The sequence below is a fragment of the Amblyomma americanum genome, chromosome 1 (assembly GCF_052857255.1).
Source record: "Amblyomma americanum isolate KBUSLIRL-KWMA chromosome 1, ASM5285725v1, whole genome shotgun sequence".
Classification (NCBI taxonomy): Eukaryota; Metazoa; Arthropoda; class Arachnida; order Ixodida; family Ixodidae; genus Amblyomma; species Amblyomma americanum.
The window spans coordinates 72,395,147-72,413,139 of NC_135497.1; the positions used below are offsets into that span (position 1 = coordinate 72,395,147).

The 17,993-nt window shown below is 46.1% G+C and overlaps 1 protein-coding gene across 4 annotated transcripts in view; it reads left to right on the forward strand.

The window, feature by feature from the left end:
- The first annotated feature begins 460 nt into the window (after positions 1 to 460).
- Positions 461 to 17,993, forward strand: part of LOC144113010 (uncharacterized) — a 79,196-nt gene continuing 61,663 nt past the window's right edge. The window contains exons 1-6 of one of the 4 annotated variants that reach the window (XM_077645877.1): positions 480 to 801; positions 9,841 to 9,932; positions 10,685 to 10,776; positions 10,882 to 10,956; positions 11,991 to 12,033; positions 12,115 to 12,620. In XM_077645877.1, coding sequence (XP_077502003.1) covers positions 9,905 to 9,932; positions 10,685 to 10,776; positions 10,882 to 10,956; positions 11,991 to 12,033; positions 12,115 to 12,620 — 744 coding nt within the window. In that variant the 5' untranslated portion in view covers positions 480 to 801; positions 9,841 to 9,904. Of the gene's footprint in view, positions 814 to 9,840; positions 9,933 to 10,684; positions 10,777 to 10,881; positions 10,957 to 11,990; positions 12,034 to 12,114; positions 12,621 to 17,993 lie in introns of all 4 variants that reach the window. The other 3 variants (XM_077645876.1, XM_077645874.1, XM_077645875.1) reach the window with 3 other exon arrangements.

Consider the following 17,993-nt stretch of genomic DNA (forward strand, 5'->3'; position numbering starts at 1 on the left):
GGTTGCTTGTGGTGCAACGGTGCAACTAATTCTTCTCCGTAACGTTTTCTGCCGAAGCGCCAGCGACAATAGAGGGACTTAGGTGCAACCACTGGTTCAACCAGTTCAACAGTTCAAACAACCCGCCAGATACGCTAATATCACTAATACTCTTAATACAATCTCACGTTTGTGTTTGCTATTTGCAACTAAAAAATTTTTTTTATCACTGTTCGTTGACAAAGTGCTCATGAATATGACGGGCGAGTTTATTCAGGAATTACTATTTTGAGTTAATTTATGTTGTGTCAGTGGTTGTATGCCTGCCCCTAATTAAATTTTTTCAAAAAATCGTAGTATTTATAAAGAAAAATGATTAATTAAATTTACTTTTCTAGGGTTTTTGAGGACAAAGAATTCAGATGTAAAAATGCGCTGTTCGAAACTACGGCGCTCTCGCTCTTCAAATATTATGCCAGTTATGTTCTCTTTGCCGCCTTGCCATAGCCATGCTTTCAGTTCAAGTTGAGTGTAGTCTGCGAGAGAAAAAAAGGAAGTTGTAGCGTGTAACCTTGCTGTTGATTAACGTAATTGCTTGTGCCCTATCGCTGGCTGCCACCCTCACAAGTTTATCTTATGCAGCGGCACTTTTGTCAACAATTTCGGCCATATTAATTGATACATAAATTGTCAATAATGCAACGCAGTGGACGTTGAGGTAGTTTCAAAGGTTAGTCTGTCGTGGCCTTAAGTTCTTTCGAACACCAAAAATGATAGTCACGAAGGAAGAAGCCTTGAGCATCTTGAAGTTGAAAGATCCAAGTGAGTGTACTGGTGCGTTCGTTGTAACTTTCATGCTAACAGTCCCTGACGTGGGACAGTTCGGGTCACGGTCCAGCAGCACTACATATCCCCTGCATTAGTCTGTCTTTTGCAAGCGCCGTAAATGTATGTTTTGAAAACGCTTATGGCTAAGTAAGTTTGCTTTTTATGCAGTCAATTTCAGTTTACTACAAGCTGCCAAGGCGCGCCGGTAACTTTCAGACTGCATGCGCGTTGTGCATTAGGCTTCCGCCTGTCCTGTGCCCACCTTTCATGCGCTGCAGTTTTCACATTGGTGATGCTCTTACGGTTGGCGTTTTACTTCGTCGTCGCGTTAGAGATGCTCATTCGCCGCAAAAGTCTTGGCAGTTGTGTCTGTTGTCGTGATCGCGGTACGAATGCAGAACTTCTGCAGGACTGGGATTGGTATCAGTGCCACTGATTCCTTTAGTGGTAAATTTAAGTGTTCACATTGCTTGCGTAATGAAATTTTTATTTCTGCACTTACAGTGTACGTTTATAGTACGCCTGACGGGAGACATGATGGATGTCACTTTGCCACAAGAAAGATTTACTCATTTAATGCCGATATTCTGCCGGCGAAGTCATTTAATGCCGATATTCTGAAATTATTTGTCTCATTGCCAGCAGAGCAGGCGCATAATGATACGTTTATGTGGACATAGTCTGGGGGGTTCCTAAAAGGAGCTTATAGGCACATTTCGTTTTGGATTTTTTTAAATTTTACCCAGGCATTCTGGTATGGTGCAGGGGTGCCATGCTTTGGTGTGAAAGAAATCGCGCTAGACTGCAGCAAAATGACTTGGTGATATAAATTCGAATGTGTTCAGAGCTGGAGCTCGTTTTCACAGCAGTTATATCAATATATGGTTATATTGAACATGTTTTGTGTTGTACATTGATATTTAAGCTACTATGATTTCATTGTTGAAACAGAAAGCTGGAACAGAATTTTGTCGACATATAGCCTGTTTTTTTTTTTTTTAGCTTGGTACCTTGAGCACAAAGCCTACAGTAGCACCAAAAAGCAGGATGATTTGTTGTTTCTGAAGTGCAACCGCAGGCCTTCTGCAGAACTACCCAAGATCAGTGCACACTGCATTGTTCAGAACAGTGGGTTGAGTCATGAGACATAGTTCTGATTGTGTTGCTTTTTAAAATTGAAATTGGGTTTCAGTTTAAGTTCCTCTGGCTGGCTGTATGATTCGACTGTATAGTTATTGCATCTAACACTTATAAACATCCTAGCAAGGGCTTTTTGGGTTAGTTTATTTCAGATGTACAGGGGTGGTCAGAAGTTCCCAGGCCGCTCAGACTGAGCCAGGAGTGATTGCTCTCCTCTGTCGAGGCGCTGCCGTCGCTGGCGCGCGCCGGCTTCGAGGGTGCGCACTGAGAGGGCGTGAGATCCTCTCCCCTTCTTGCTCTCCTTGATAACGAAGCTGGGAAAAAGCTAGTGTGGCGTGTGCCTACCCTTTTCGCTCTTCGAATTCCGCTGTGGTAGAGAGTGTGGCCCCCAGCATAGCGCGTTACTTTACGGAAAACTGCAGTTTTTCGGACAGTAGGGCACTGTACTGGCGGCCATATCTAGTTGGACTCCGCGTGCTTCTCCGTATTTTTCGGCTTCCGGGCGTAGGATACCGTGCATTTACCTTCACATGAGCTCTGTAGCGGCTCTTTGAGTCGTCTATGTGACAGTTGAAATGCTTTTTTTTTTATTTCCTTTTTATTCCCTAAACATTGACAACATATAAACTTGGTCAGAGTCCGGCATGTTCGCTTTTGTTCTGGAAGAATTCTTATTCGCTGCAATGTTGCAGTGCTCTGTCCTAAGCTTTGTGTTAATGGGTGAATTCGGAGCCTCTGCACACATAACGCTGGAAAAGAAGCTGCGGTGCTGGAGCAGCTGGCATATGTTGTTGACGCTTTGGCTAATTATTTCGTACGCTCCTGTGCAGAACGTTCGGTCTATTACAGCAACGCTTTCGGTGCTTGCACGAGTTTCTCTGTGCTGAAGAGCACGAGACGGAGAAGAGAACTCATGTGCCATAATGTTAGGAAATAAAAGGGTATAAGCTCAAAGGGATCATATGGCCAATTAAGGTGTTAGACTGTGCATGGTGTTCTCACAACTGTTCTCTGGCTCTCTTTGCGTGCTTGTCGCGTAATGTCCGCATTGTTTCTTCACTGGAGTGGGAGAAAAAGCTGGTGTGATGTGACTTAAGGTGTTAGACTGTGCATGGTGTTCTCACAACTGTTCTCTAGCTCTCTTTGCGTGCTTGTCGCGTAATGTCCGCATTGTTTCTTCACTGGAGTGGGAGAAAAAGCTGGTGTGATGTGACGCCCTGTCTCAGCTTAGCTGTATTCGCGGGTGGTGTTGCGCTCGCACTGTCGAGCTCTCGGCGTTCGAGCATGGCAAGCTCTGTTCATGACATGGAGCAAATCTTTTTGCCCTTCTGCAGCTAATCTGACGCATCCGGTGCGTATGGACTACAGGCGATAAATACAAACACGACGTTGCTGCAGTGGTTTCGCTTGCACTTCTGCGTCGTCACCCCTGTATTGCACAGTAAAGAATGCACGACGACCGAAGCATCAGACGTATTTTGCTGTCGAAAAGATAGCGCCTACTTCTCGAAGCGCCGGCAGAAAGTGAATGACGCGTGAAGGTAGGACCAACGGCTGAAATATCTTCCATACAGAAAAGCTATCTTTGAGATAGCAAAAAAATAAAATCCTAGGCCCCTTTATCACTGTTCATTGCTATGCAAACGTGCAAGCAGTTTTCTTGCAGCAATGTCGCGCGTATGATTACCATCCCTTGTCCATGCTCTAGAGATGCGTAAGATTGTACCAGGAGAGCCAAATCATTCACTCTTTCCATTGAGTGGAGCGCCATAGGCTTGGGCGAAGATAGCGCGGCAGCACTACCGCGACACCAAAAGCATAGGCATCCAGGCACAGGCAGGTGTTGCAGCACAGCTACATTTCCCTCCTCTCCGATGAAGAATCAATGTTGACATCACACAACAAGCTCGCAAAACGGAGAGAACAGTTGCAAGAACATCACGCGTAGTGTCAGCACCTTAACTGGCCATATGATGCTTGTGGTTAGCCTCGTACACGATGAGCATCTATTTTATTGACATGTTGACTCTGTCCTTTTTCCCGTCTCGTGAGCACAGAGGGACCAGCATGGGCGCCGAAAAAGTAGCATTGATAGATCGAGCGTACTGCATAGGAGCACACGAAAGATTTCGCAAAAGTGTCCACAGCACGTTCTATAGCGGCTTCAGCACATGGTGAGTTAAGCTGTGTTGCTTGCACAGAGGATCTAATCAAACTCACTCATTAACATACGGCTCACAACAAAGCGCTGAAAACATAGCAGCAAGCGTGAATTCCTCGGCATCATAAGCAAACATTCCGCACTCCAGGCTCTCACCACGTCCGTATGTAGTGAATTTCCAGAAAAGAAAACAAAGGCGTAAGAATATGGCATGTGAGAAGTCAGGCAGATGGCTCACAGAGGAGCAAACCAGCTCATGTGAACGCAAACGCATGATATCGTGCTCCAGGAAGCAGGAAGGCACGGAGAAGCACACGGAGTCTAACAAAGTATGCCCGCCAGCATTCTGCGTTCTGGGAAATTGTCATCTTCTAAGCCACGAGCTCAATCGAAGCGCAGTTCAATGTCGCACTGTTCAGGCACAAGCCCCACTAGCTTTTTTGCAGCTTTGTTATCTAGAGGAGCAAGAAAGAGAAACGGACTCGCGCTCTCTCAGCGTACACTCTCGAAGCCGGCACGCCCAGGCTTGCATGCAATGGCAGCGCCGCGACAGCGGAGAGCAGACGCTCCTGGCTCGGTCGGAGCAGCCTGGGAACTTTTGACCACCCCTGTACCTGCTTACTAAAAAAAAAAAAAGCAACTCACAAGTATCTTCATGGACACAAGTTGCTGCAAGAAAGTGCAATCGACTTTCTTTTAAATGAATTGTGTTAAGCTGAATTCTTTGTACCTTTGTCTGAAGTTTCTGTACTGGATGCAGAATAAAGAGGTTAATACTTCGAAATTCATGAAAAAAATGTAGAAAGTGTAAAAATAGACACAAAGATTCAGAAATAGGTTCTAAAGTTGGGCACTGTAGTGGGACCTCTGAAATGAAATGCAGAGGAAAATAAACCCGGGCAGCTGTACATGTCATTACGAAAATTTTAGTGGCAGTTAAGGAAAAGTATTAGGTAACTATATTCAGACATCAAAAACACTGATAATTAAAGACTCCAGAGACAAAGCAATAGACATGAAGAGATCCTAAGGCTCTAAAATATTATAGTATATTAACAGTCAGAAATGAATGAGCAAAATTTGCATTTAAATGGGAGCAAGGATTATGCTGAATTAATGCTATGAGGCAAAGAATTCCACAGCTTGATTAGAGGGAACCCAATCATTTCAATAGTACCAGAGCTTGATTAGAGAGAATCCAACACCTTGAATATGGTATTTGATACCAACTACTGAAAGTATTCAGCTGTACTGCAATGAAAATTTTTAGATCACGATTACTTAGTTCTCACATGTTAAACTACTGAAGAGTATTAGTTGCTTGTCACATGGTATACAAATATGTAAAGATAGACCTTTATGAGATCTGAGAGGGGTGCATTTATGGGGGAGGGGGTGTTCCCACCTGCCGGCCTCTAGGCAAGAAATTTTAGACAGGAAAGCCATGCTGACCACCATTTTTTATTTTTTTTTTGTTGATGAAAAGAGTCCAACAAATGCGTAGTGCAAATGGGACCACCCCCTCCAAGAGTGACCCATGAATCTACCCCTGATCTGAGATACAGAGAATGTTTAAGAGAGAAACCCTCTTTCGGCTCCCTGCTGCCCCACCATGTATACTTAAAGACGCTAGCCACAGCCCCCAGTCATCCCTGAGGAAGGAGTCGAGCTGGCTTCGACGTTGGTTTGAAATAAAAAAAAAAGCTGCTGCAGTGGCTCAGTGGTTATGGTGCTCAGCTGCTGACCCGAAAGACACGGGTTCGATCGGGGCCATTGCGGTTGCGTTTTGATGGGGGTGAAGTGCTGGAGGCCAGTGTACCTTTAGATGTCAGGGCATGTTAAAGAACCCCAGGTGATCGAGATTATCCGTAACCCTCCACTGCGCCAGCCCTAATAGCCTGACTCGCTTTAGGACGTTAAACCCCATAAACCAAACCACAAACCATGAAATTAAAAAAAAATTGTTGTTGGAGACTTGTCGGAGCTTATTATAAATAAAGTAATGTTGTACCTCTAGAAGAATGTTAATCCCACAAAAGGAAAGGTTTTTTTTTTTTCTGTAGATGCTGAATGTGTATATTGAGTTTTAAATAATTATCCAGTATATGAAGAAATGAGCAGTGATCACAAATGTATGCAGAATGACAGCTGAATCATTTTAACTTGTACAGAGTGGTACATGCAAATACTTACATGAACCACTCTGCATGCATGCATGCTTCTGCATGAACCATGACCGCAGCGGTGGTATAGCAGTTGAGCATCTTCTTCGAATGTGGGAGGGGACGGGTTTGATTCCCATTGCCGCTGGGCACCCACCGGTGATACAGTGGGTGCAAGCTTCCCCTGGCCTGGTGCCCGACTTAATCAGGGTGAAATGCTTGGGAAATGGGTCTTTGGCCCCACCTTTAGCAAACAAAAATACCTTGTGCCATGGTGCTCTTTGGCCGCAGAGATGCCCATGCGCCATAAAAAAAAAAACACTATCATAATCTGCATGAACCAAATGCTTGTATCAGTAACTTTTGTACAAGCTCTTATTTGAATGCATTTGTACGGGCAGACATTCTAGACTGGCAGAGATCTCTGGCGATTTGCAGGTGGCCTTATATGTAGCATGTTAGTAGGTGCATTCTGTTGTTTTGACTTTTGAGTGCAGCAAGGTTCTCCAGGAACATGAGGGTTTTGAGCAGTCTTTAGCAAACACTAGGCACAAGGCCTCCTTTGCGAAAAAAAAAGCAGTTTTGATCCCATTACTGTTGCATATTTGACCTAGGGTTTTGCGTGAGCTTTCTTATTTGTTTTCCAGCCGCCGCGGTGGCTGAGTGGTTATGGCGCTCGGCTGCTGGCCCGAAAGACGCGGGTTCGATCCCGGCCGCGGCGGTGGAATTTCAATGGAGGCGAAATTCTAGAGGCCCGTGTACTGTGCGATGTCAGTGCACGTTAAAGAACCCCAGGTGGTCGAAATTTCCGGAGCCCTTCACTACGGCGTCTCTCATAGCCTGAGTCGCTTTGGGACGTTAAACCCATATAAACCAAACCAATCTTATTTGTTTTCCAGAATGCTTACTGAATGTTTTCTTGCAAATTTCTCTTCTTTTATGTTGGTCTCATTCCTGGTTTGCTAACAATGCCCGTGTGCTCACACACAACCTTGTATTTGGGGCACTTTTTAATCTGCACTTGTGATAAGCCAAAACATGTTTGCAATAACAGGTCACATCCATTTTAAAGGCAATCTACTGTAATTAGGTTACAGTAATCCTTAGATTAAATGTACTTAAGGTCGGGTGAGGCTTTGAAAATGGTTGTAATGAATTGGCTTTAAAGCAGTTACAATAAAAGCAATGGCTATGAATTTGATAGCAATCTTCTAAATTGATGCAGCTTACATTAGAGTTCAGAAGTAGATTAAAATATTGTCTTGAGTTGTTTTTTTTTTTTACACTAATGTACCTTATCTGAAACTCTACTGGGTGCAGAGTTGTGAAATACTGTGTGAAAGTAGTAGCGTTCATTCAACACAACTGGGACTAGAATTGTGCACTTTGAGGAAGAAATAGATTGTTTTTTTTTTCTTTCTCGGTGCAATAAAATTGGCGTCCATGAATGGTTTTTTCTAGTCATAAAATTACAAACTGTCTAGGCTATTGATCCCACTTTCATTAATGTAAAAGGCATTGATTGAAATCTGCGACGAATTTTGTTAGCTTATGCTACATAGTTCCTAAGAAAAAGGTGCATAAACCTCAAAAAATGCTTTTTGAGAGAAATTCTCACTTTTCTGCTCCACGTGGCGATAAAGAAGAATCATAAAAGTATTTTTGAAGTCGCAAATGCCACTAACATATTTTCTGAGATCGAAAAAATGCTGCATCAGAAGCAATACTGATAGTTAGACTAGTTGGTTCAAGTTTCTGGAGCAAAATAATGCTTGTCTGCGTCGTCCTCTTTGTCTTTCGTATTCCTTACATGCTGTTTTTCATCATGAGCTCTATCAGAAGGTTGCAGAATTTGAAAATCGATTTTTTTATAAAAGTCTAGCACCACCTAAAAATATATTCCATCCCAGTAGTTCCTCGCAGCGCTACCAAAGCTGCGATGAGTGCCCAGGCAGCGTTCTGGCGCTACGGGATGTAGCACTAATATGAAATAGGCATACGGCACATGCGACAGGGTGCTTTAAAGGGGCTGCGAAACACCGCGTGAACGGATGCCGGTTATGCTTCAGATGGATTCTTTATGTTGCACAGATGCTGACTCAAAAAGAATTACGAGAATTGATGCATAGGAATGGGAGTTATTCAATGAAGAAATTTCAAAATACAAGCAAACAAAATGCTGCCCTCAACTCTATTTTCGCGTAGCTTCCCATTCCCATTTCACTCTCCCAATGACGACACTCAGGGCAACCAATCAAAACAGCCTATCTTAGCACTTGGCGGAAGTTTGCACTCCATGGTTGCCTGTTCTCTAACTCGTTCATGCCAAGGCTGGCAGCACCGTTTGCATGGTTACAACAACCATGTGAACGCCTAGCTGACCCAGCGATGCATCACCGTCATGTCGACGGCGCAGAAGGGACCATTGATCAGCGACGTTCCCTTACTTATGGATTTGAACTCGAGCGCGAGATACTGCGACGGTGTGACAGCCTGCGCAAGATATCAGACACATTTAGCGTAGCGCCTACCGCTACTGCTTACCGCCAACCATCGCCCGTCGCTCCTAGCGCGCTGGTTGGCCACGGCGATGAAGGAGCGCACGCTGTTGACGGGAACGTGGTGCCATCTGGCGCCACCGCCCAGTGATTCTCCACGAGCTGACGATGCGCACTGCCTGCTGAATGTGAAACGAACGCTTCCTTCCTTGGGACCGAAACTAACGCTTGTAGAGTGCAATGGCTCGATTGGATCGATTCTGCAAAGCCGCTCTCAGATACATAGAGAGTAGCCATAAGTGTTTAGTGCTAGGTCGTAGGATGTTTACAAAGAGGCGCATAGTCCTTCGATGCAGAAAGTAGCCAGTGCCTCTGGTGGCGTGCTTTTATTTTACTTGATTTCGAGTGCTTTTATCTAGGGCAAACAAGTTGGTTTTGTTAATGTAATATAAAACACAAAACTTGGCAAAACGTATCGCTAGTTATTAACGTAATTTGCAGTATATTTACTCTTTGTCCAATCATCAAGCTCGCACAAAGTGATGTCATATCCGCTGCTAAAAACCGCCACTGTATGGTGACACCGTCAGCGCTACGAATTTGTTTTTGCGAGCTAATTAAAATATTAAAACCCAAGTATACGCGGTACGACCGATGCTAATAGCATCACTATAACTCATTCTATGCAACCAACAGGCAAAACAATGCACTGAAAATGTGTTTTGGGGCCCCTTTAAAGTTCACACGCGCCAAACGCAATCTCATATCGATTCTTAACGTACGCTCATGGTACGTACGCTTTTTCCCAAGTTTGTTGTGCGTGAATCTTGCATGCTATAAGACATCTTTTCCAAAATGAAGGCACCCTTCGAGGCAAGGCCTCTCGCCTTGGACTGAATTTGTTGTTGCTACTGCCGTTTTCAGTACGTTCATTGGCCATAAATGGGGTAGCGGACTTTCGCTTAAAAATGAATTAGATTTATTTTTTATTTAGAGTGACGATTCTGTCGCTTGTAGTCCTAAAGAAGAGCTTTGGTTTGTTGACAAAAATGCTTCTCGTTCCCATAACCAGATGGCGCCACTAGGCTAAACTTAGCGTTACACCTCTGTTTGCATGCACTTAACCAAAAGTGCAAATGCGACAAACGGCAAATGTGACAAATGGTATGTAGACAGCATCGATTTATACTCTTCTAACTGTATCTATGCACGCAGCAAGCAAACACGCAGACGACCAGGCGCGGAGGAACACGGTTAATGCGCTCACCTGATTGGCTGAGAAGGCCTCTGCCTTTGGTAGTGCTGCAAGTTAGTTATAGGATGGAGTATACAGTAACGTGAGTCGAGTGCTCAAGTAATGCATGTCTGCCTAGAAGCATGTTTATATATTCTGAATGCACTGTTTTGTGAAGTAGCCATGGGAAAGTGGGTGGAGGGGTGAGGTGGTTACCCAGTTTCCTGTCTGTTATTTTGGCCATTCTGTGTTGCAGTGGAGAGCAATGTGCACTTTTGGCAGGCAAAGAAGGGGAACTGTTTGATTTTTAGTGTTATATGGGATAAGTGGGATGCTCATAACTTCACAAGGATTAACAATTTATTGGCCTGTGGCAATTTGCCTGTTTCAAAAAGTTTGGCTTGAGACTTGAAATTGCTTTGGCTTCATAATCTTATGTATTTGAATTTTATGGTATCGTCTTATATGTGCATTGAGTTGGCATCAAGTACAAGTTTTTTGTTCTTATTTTATTGCAGTAGTGCATATTGCTGACTGTTATAATTTTTGTAATTTTATGGCTTCTGTTGGTATCTTATTTCTCGTGCAGGGAAGGAAAGAAGCTTTTAGTATTGCATTACAATGTGATTTTCCGTATTTCAGTTTAAGGTGGCCACATTCTCTGCTAATTCTGTTACTGCAGATCCATCACCACAAGACATACAAAAGAGGTACCAGAAGCTGGCACTCAAATGGCACCCAAGCAAACATCATGCTGACCGACGCTCTATCCGGGTGCGTGCGTGCATTTTTTTGTTTCATTTTTTTGCCTGTCTCTACAGGCCTACTTTGCTTGTGGTGACTTCCCCATACTTTCTAACTTCTTCTTTCCTCTTGCAGAAATTTGATATGCTGTGCAGGTCGTACATCGTACTGACCGAAGGGCGAGACTCCATTGACAAATGCCTGACATCAGTGAGTGTTGCCGCTTTGTGCCGACATATTTGTGTGTTAGCACACAGACCAATTTCTTGAAAACCTAAGCATCGTAAATGGTTTGCGTTTTGTCACTTTTTCTAATTGTTGTGCCTGAAAGGCACAGCAATTAGAGAAAGGCAACAATTCGAGGCTTGTTGCCTCGAATTATTGCCTGATGCATTTGGGGCTTAACAGTGGTTTAAAGAAATTACATTCATTCTAATATGACGCAGTGTTTGGCGTAGCACCTTGCAACAGTGAGGCATTCCTGCACAGTGTTGTGTCTGCAGTCTGCTCTGTCAAATTTGATATCCTCACTGTATTCACTTGCATGGTCTATGCCTATGTTTGGCTGCTTAAGTGGAGTTGAAACTAATGTGGAAAAGGTAAAATAGAAATGGTTCAGTGGCTACCAACCCATCACGCAAAGATATCGTGTGGCATGTCACCATGAATTATTGCCTCGTGTGTTTAGTGTTTAACAGTAGGATTGACTAAATTGCATTCATTCTAATGTGGCATTGTTTGGCATAGCACCTTGAAACAGTGAGGCATTCCTGCACAATATCATGGGGAGTCCACTCTGTCAAATTTTCTCTTCATTCAATTGCACGGTCTGCACCTATATTTGGCTCCTAAAGTGGCGTTGAAATGAGACTCTTGGCATAAGACAAGAGCAGTGCAGTGATGATAGGACCAACATCACAGCTCTCAGCAACACAGTTGTTTGATAGTTTTAAAAGTAATTTGCAGGAAACTGCTTTGTGGTGGATATCAGTGCACATTATTGACAAAGAATGTTTAACGTTCACAGGCAGTGCTTGCTTAGAAATCTTTACTCTACTTTTGCTTTCCATGTTCCACCAGATAGGGGTGCACTGAAAGCGATATCCCTAAAAATGACTGTTTCATAGTACTGGCCTTATTTTTCTCTTTTTCCCATTCTATTAGAGCATCTATATATTTAAAAAATTTTGGTAAACACTATAAAATGCTGAGCATTACTTCTGTCCCTTTTTTTAATGTTTCAGCGTGAAATGCTGAACGTGTTCATCAAGGCCTTTGAGCTAGAAGGTAGGTTCCACTTGAATTGTGGTGCAGTGTTGGTTCAAGGGTGTTTGATCAGGGCATGAAACAGTGAACATTATTTCACAGATCTGGGGTTTAACCTGGATGTTGCTGCTCAAGATGAGTGCAGAAGGCCTTTAGTTGCATTTGCGGATGAGTGCACTGGGTGCAGGGGACAGCCATCTGCACATGGATGTACTCAGTGCAATAAGCCACCATCTGCAGCTAGCCGTTGCAACGAACCAGAGCTATTAGCTACATCTGCATTGACACCTGCCGAGATCAGAGAGCTGCTACATTTGGCTGCGTGGGCATCTTCACCTGCATTTACCCTGTTCGAGGAGCCGCTAGCTGCATCTACATCTACTGAATGGAAAAAGCCACTATCTACTGAGCACCACGTGTTACCAGGTGTTGGTACCAGTGCCAAAGAATGTGTGTCGACAGCCTCTGTTGGCACTTCTGCTGCACCTGTGAAACTATTGGTCACAGAAGAACCAAAACAGAATGAAGCTACAGTTGTACCTGCCCCTTCTGCAGAACAGTTACCAGACAAGAAGACTAAGAAGAAGGCCTCCAGGAAGACTGCAAAAGTAAGGGAGCTACTGTGCTTTGCAATCTTGCATGGGCGGAGCTTTTGGTAGGAAGGCAATTTGAAAGTATAGTGAAACTCTCCTCCTGGGGTTACCATTGCTGCTGCAAAGTAGGATGTGGCTCACTAGAAGGTATCCTTGATTTTGTTTTGGCTTGTTTCGATAAAATTGTAGTGGTGTATTGGCATTTAAAAACTAAGCTTTATATATAACTAAGAAGCACATTAGCACTGCAGAGATAACATACAGCAGCCATATGCTGCTGTCCACCTGCCTGTAGCAGGAGTGATCTGGAATGATTGCTGTCTATACTCTGTTTCATACTTCAGGTACAATGCTGCCAAAGATAGCACCCTCGCTTGCGCTTGTCTGCATCCATGATCAAAAAGTAGTGCGCTCCTTGTGGTGAGCGAAAAGCAGTAAATGCTTTGTCTGCAGGCTTATTACATGATACATGCGTCATCGGCTTGAGTAAAGGCATGTTTATTGCTAGACTACAAAAGCTGTCGCCTTATCATGCCGTAGATCACTCGGCCACGGAATAAGCGCGGAGTAGCACCTCTCCCTTTATTTTTTCTCGCAGACTACTTCTGTACATTACACAGCGTTGCACCTGATTTATGAAATGAAGTATAAGCAAGTGGAGTTGTCGGTATTTAAGGGAGGAGCATTTTCTTTTTGTGGAGATGGTAACGTGAACGTGAATTTGGCATGACACTTGTGAAGGGTGCTCGAGCAGTGTGTGGGAGGCTGCATAAAGCGAAATTAGACTGCGGCTAATGGTTTTTGGTTAACATGCTCATGTTTACCTGGCTTTTAGTCTGTGTGGCTCTACTTTTGCACAAGTGTTGCCTGTTAAATCTGGCAGCTGTGGCTAGGTTTTGCTTTGTTTGCAGAGCAGTGTACCGCTTGAGCACTCTGCAGAAGTCTGACACTGACTTTACATACGTGAACAAACCATGGGGCCTGGAGGATGAGCAGAACAAATGGTGTGAGGGCCAGGCTATCTGCCCTCATATTTAGCTACTACTTACAGAGCAGTAGGTTCAGTTGTGTGTGCATGCCCAACAGAACTGCTTTCAGCTTGCATTCTAACTGCACCCTTTCCTCACACATTAGGTAAAACACATACATGTTTCATTTCCCTTCAGCCTGTCCTCATGGTTTATTTCTGGACTACCTTCTAATAGGGCGCACTGTAATAGTTTTGAAGTTCTTCTTTTTGTTTTGATTTTTGCTGCAATGCACACTGTTACTGTTACCAAAGCTGCCACTATCTACTGCAGTGTCCACTATTTCTCTCTCAGCAGACTGAGCTATGTATGTTATATTGTGTTTCAGTTCAGCATTCTTTGTACATTTAAAATAGATTGTACCAAATTTCTTATTGTCAGATATGACCGGTCTTACTTCTGTTTTTCTGCCATCCAGCATATAATACCACATGCCTCTAAAGAGCCTGTGCTCATCCATACTGACAGCAACGCTATAACTTATATTCTAGCATGCAGAAGAAACAGTGTTTAATAACTCTGGACCAATTGGTGCATGGCAAGATCCTACATAAGGTACCAGCAATGGTGGAACTGCTGTGCTGAGCTACACCAAATGGCAAATCCTACTCCAAAACCCATTTTTTGCTTACTTTCACACCATGCCTGCAGCGAAGAGTCACTGAAAAAATTTGGCGAGTCCAAAGCTGAAACTGAACATTTCCGCACTCTGGTTCATGTGACCTGTCCGTCATGTGTCTGTGTATCTGTCATGTTCCCGTGTGCCTGCTGTATTCGTGTTGACTCTGGACGTGGACATTAAAGCATTGGTCGTTAGTCGTGCCGTCATCCGGGCCAAAAGATCAGGACATAAAAACTTTGATAGGCAGGCTTCTTGTGGCCTTGCAGTGGAAGCTATTAGACAGAGCCTCCGGCTTCTATAGACTTCTCGTGGGCACTGCCATATTGGAGAAGTGGTGCCATCTAGCTACTGTTCTGGTCATGAATGCCTTGCTGGCTTGGGCGGCTGCCTGCCCGGCCGCAGCTGCGTTTGGCTGAGCGGTAGCAACCATTGGCTGTACTGTGGGAACACAGAAAATGCCAGAGGAAGAATTAGGAAGAATTTGAACAGTTTGTTAAAAGACATGAAAAATTGAGTGATTAATCTTTGGAGTATCTTCTGAATGATTTGATTGACGCATTTGTCCCCCCCCCCCCCCCCCCCCCTTCTAATAAGCATTTGGAGATACTGTACCATGGGCACTTGATGTGGTGGTGGTGGAAAACATTTATTGCCAAGCAGTACAGAGGGAGGCAAACCCCCTAACATGGCACGAGGCAACCCTTGGGGGGCTGCCCTTACAGGGCAAAGGGCAGCCTTTGGAGGGCTATCCGCTTCAGGGCGTCGGTAATTATCCGTCACTGGTCAGCAGCAGCGGAGCTGGCCAGGAGAGTCTCCCAGTATGACTCCGCCGTGGTTGGGGAGGGGGGGTGTGGGAAGGTAGGACATGTGAGGAGGACGTGAAGAAAGTCTCCCAGTTTCCCGCAGAGCTTACATGAAGAGAGGAATTGATCGGGGTAGCGGGCATGAAGGAGAATAGGGTAGGGAGCAGTTCGGGGTCTGGAGTCTACGCCAGTGGGAGACGTGAGTTAAGGTTAGGGAGGGAGCCGGCGGTGCGTAAGCGCGCCGGGTATCTCGGTAGTAGGTAAGAATGTCTTTGAACGTAAGCAGATGCTCCTGGGATGGTGGAGGAGGTCCACATCTGGCCCGGAAAGTGAGACCTCGGGCGAGGGAGTGGGCCTCCTCGTTACCCGGGAGGCTTGCGTGTGCGGGGGTCCAGATAAGGGTTACAGGGTGGGTGGGATGCCAGAAGCATAGAAGCCGAGCCACGGTGCAGGATATCAGGCCTTTGGGGAAATTGGATATAGGGCGGATTTTGGGCTGGAGAGAATTTTGGTGGCAGAGGTGGAGATGAGAGCAAGTGCAATGGCTGCTTCCGCTGCAATTTTGGATGAGTCTGTGGTGACGGATCCTCGTGCGATTAATTGAGCCTGATTCGGCGAGAACCATGCGGGAGCCCGACGAGTACGCTGCCTTGTCCACATAGGCTACCTCAGAACTGTTGCCATAGAGCTTGTGCGGTTCTTTGGCGCGGGCTGCCCTGCATTCTCCGTCGGGCTTGGGGTGTATGTTCTTAGGGATTTAAAGGATGATGAGATGGGAGCGTAGTTCTGGAGGTAGGGGAACCTCCTCGGTAGGATGGGTGATAGGGGCGATGGCTAACTGACAGAGTAGAGTGTGGCCTGCCGCAATACTCGACAGGCGAGTCAGCTGTGCTGTTAGGGTGGCTTCTGCCAGCTCCTCAAACATGTTGTGGGTACCGAGGTTGAGGAGCCGGGTAGTAGAGGTGCTGGGGGGTAGGCGGAGGGCAACCTTCGTGCAGCTACTGAGGAGTGCGTTGATGCGGTCCCGCTCCTTCTGCTTTAGGGGGAGGTAGAGGAATGAGTACGCCGTGCGGCTCGTGATGTAAGCTTGGGTGAGGCGGAGAGTGTTCCGCTCTCACAGACCCGCGCGCCGGTTCGCAACACGCCGAATGAGACGGGTGGCTTGCTGGGCTTGGGTCTGGAGAGTTTGGATGGCGTTGCCATGCGCGCCGTGGGAGTGAAGGACGAGGCCCAGGATGCGAATCTTGGAGACCAGGGGAATGGGGTGGTTTCCTAGAGTGAATGAGATGGGAGGGTCTGCGGGGTCGTGCGGCCTGGGGCAGTAGAAGAAGAGTTCTGATTTAGAAGAGGAGCAGGCTTGGCCGCGTGCGCGAGCATATGAGTCGATGATGTTGAGGGCCGACTGTAGGTTGTGTTCCATGTCTGCATCACTGCCTCGATTAGCCCAGAAAGTCGGCATAGAGGCTGAAATGTATGTCGGGTATTTGGGCGAGTTGGTGGGGGAGTTGGAGAAGGGCTATGTTAAAGAGGATAGGAGACAGTACAGCACCCTGAGGAGTTCCCCGTGCTCCCAGTGAGACACCAGACAGCCGGTGGTCGCCCATGGTGAATGTGGCTGTGCATTTGGAGAGGAAGTCACGGATGTAATTGTACATCCGCGGTCCTACGCCTAGGGCGTGGAGGCCTTCTAGGATGGATACGTGGTAACGTTTTCTAAAGCTTTTGTTATGTTGACATTGCGGATAGCCTTGGTGTCACCCGCGCGGGAGTCAAGGATGGGGTGCTTGAGTTGTAAGACGTCCTGGGTGGATAAGCCTGGGTGGAAACCAAACATCCACGAAGGCGTAAGGTTGTTGTTCTCCAAATACCGGCTGAGCGGGGTCTGGAGAACGTGCTCCATGAGCTTGCCCACACACGACATAAGAGAGATGGGAAGCAGGTTAGTGGGTAGAAGTGGTTTGCCGGCTTTGGTAGTAAAGACTACTTTGGCGTCTTTCCACTGAGGTGGGAGGGCGCCACGTAGCCAGCATTCGTTGAAGTAGTCGGTTAGGGCTTTGACGGAGGGGAATCGAGGTTGTGGAGTGCCTTGTTGTGCACTCCGCCGGGGCCAGGAGCTGAGGATGCGTTGAAGTGCTGAAGTTCTGCCCTCACTTCCGTCTCGATGATCAGTTGGTCAAGGAGTTCCTGCAGGGAGGCCTTGGATGTGTGAATGAGCCTTATGAGGTTGTGTTTCTGGTGTTTCTTGGGCAGAGCCGAATCAATGAGATGGTAGAATAGATTCCAGGTCTAGGGCAGGCTCATGTTGCCATACAGCCTGTTACAGAGGGATTCCCAATTTTGACGTGAGAGTTACAGCATGCGTTTCAATCTTCTTGTTAAGCCGGGCCAGCCGGCGTCTGAGTGTTCTATTCCAGCACTGACGCCGCCACCTTCGTTCGATACCCGCCTTTGCCTCCCATAGGTGCAGGAGATGGGAATCCATCGCGTCTGCAGGGCAGTCCTCTGGGAGTTGGCGAGTTACGGCGTGGATGTTACGCTGGAGTTGGTCGCACTAAGTAGCTATGTCTGAGATGGCGTGTAGAGTGCGGGCTGCTCGGGAGGTGCAGAACAAGTCCCACTTCGTGATGTGCATCACGAGAGGGTCTACGTGTTGGGCCTGCTTGTAGGAGAATCTCGATAATGTAGTGATCACTACCCAAATTCTCCTGGATGTTACACCACGCAGCGTGAGGGAGGCGGTGGGTGAAGGTGAGGTCAGGAGTAGTGTCTGCACAGACGCTGTTCCCGGTGCGAATAGGGGTGGTGGGGTCTGTGAGAAGGGAGAAACCGGCCTGCTGAGCTGCGAGCCATACCCTGCGCCCCTTGGTGTTGTCGGCTGTGTAGCCCCAGGCCGTGTGTGCAGCGTTGAAGTCCCCTACAATCAGAAGGGGGCATT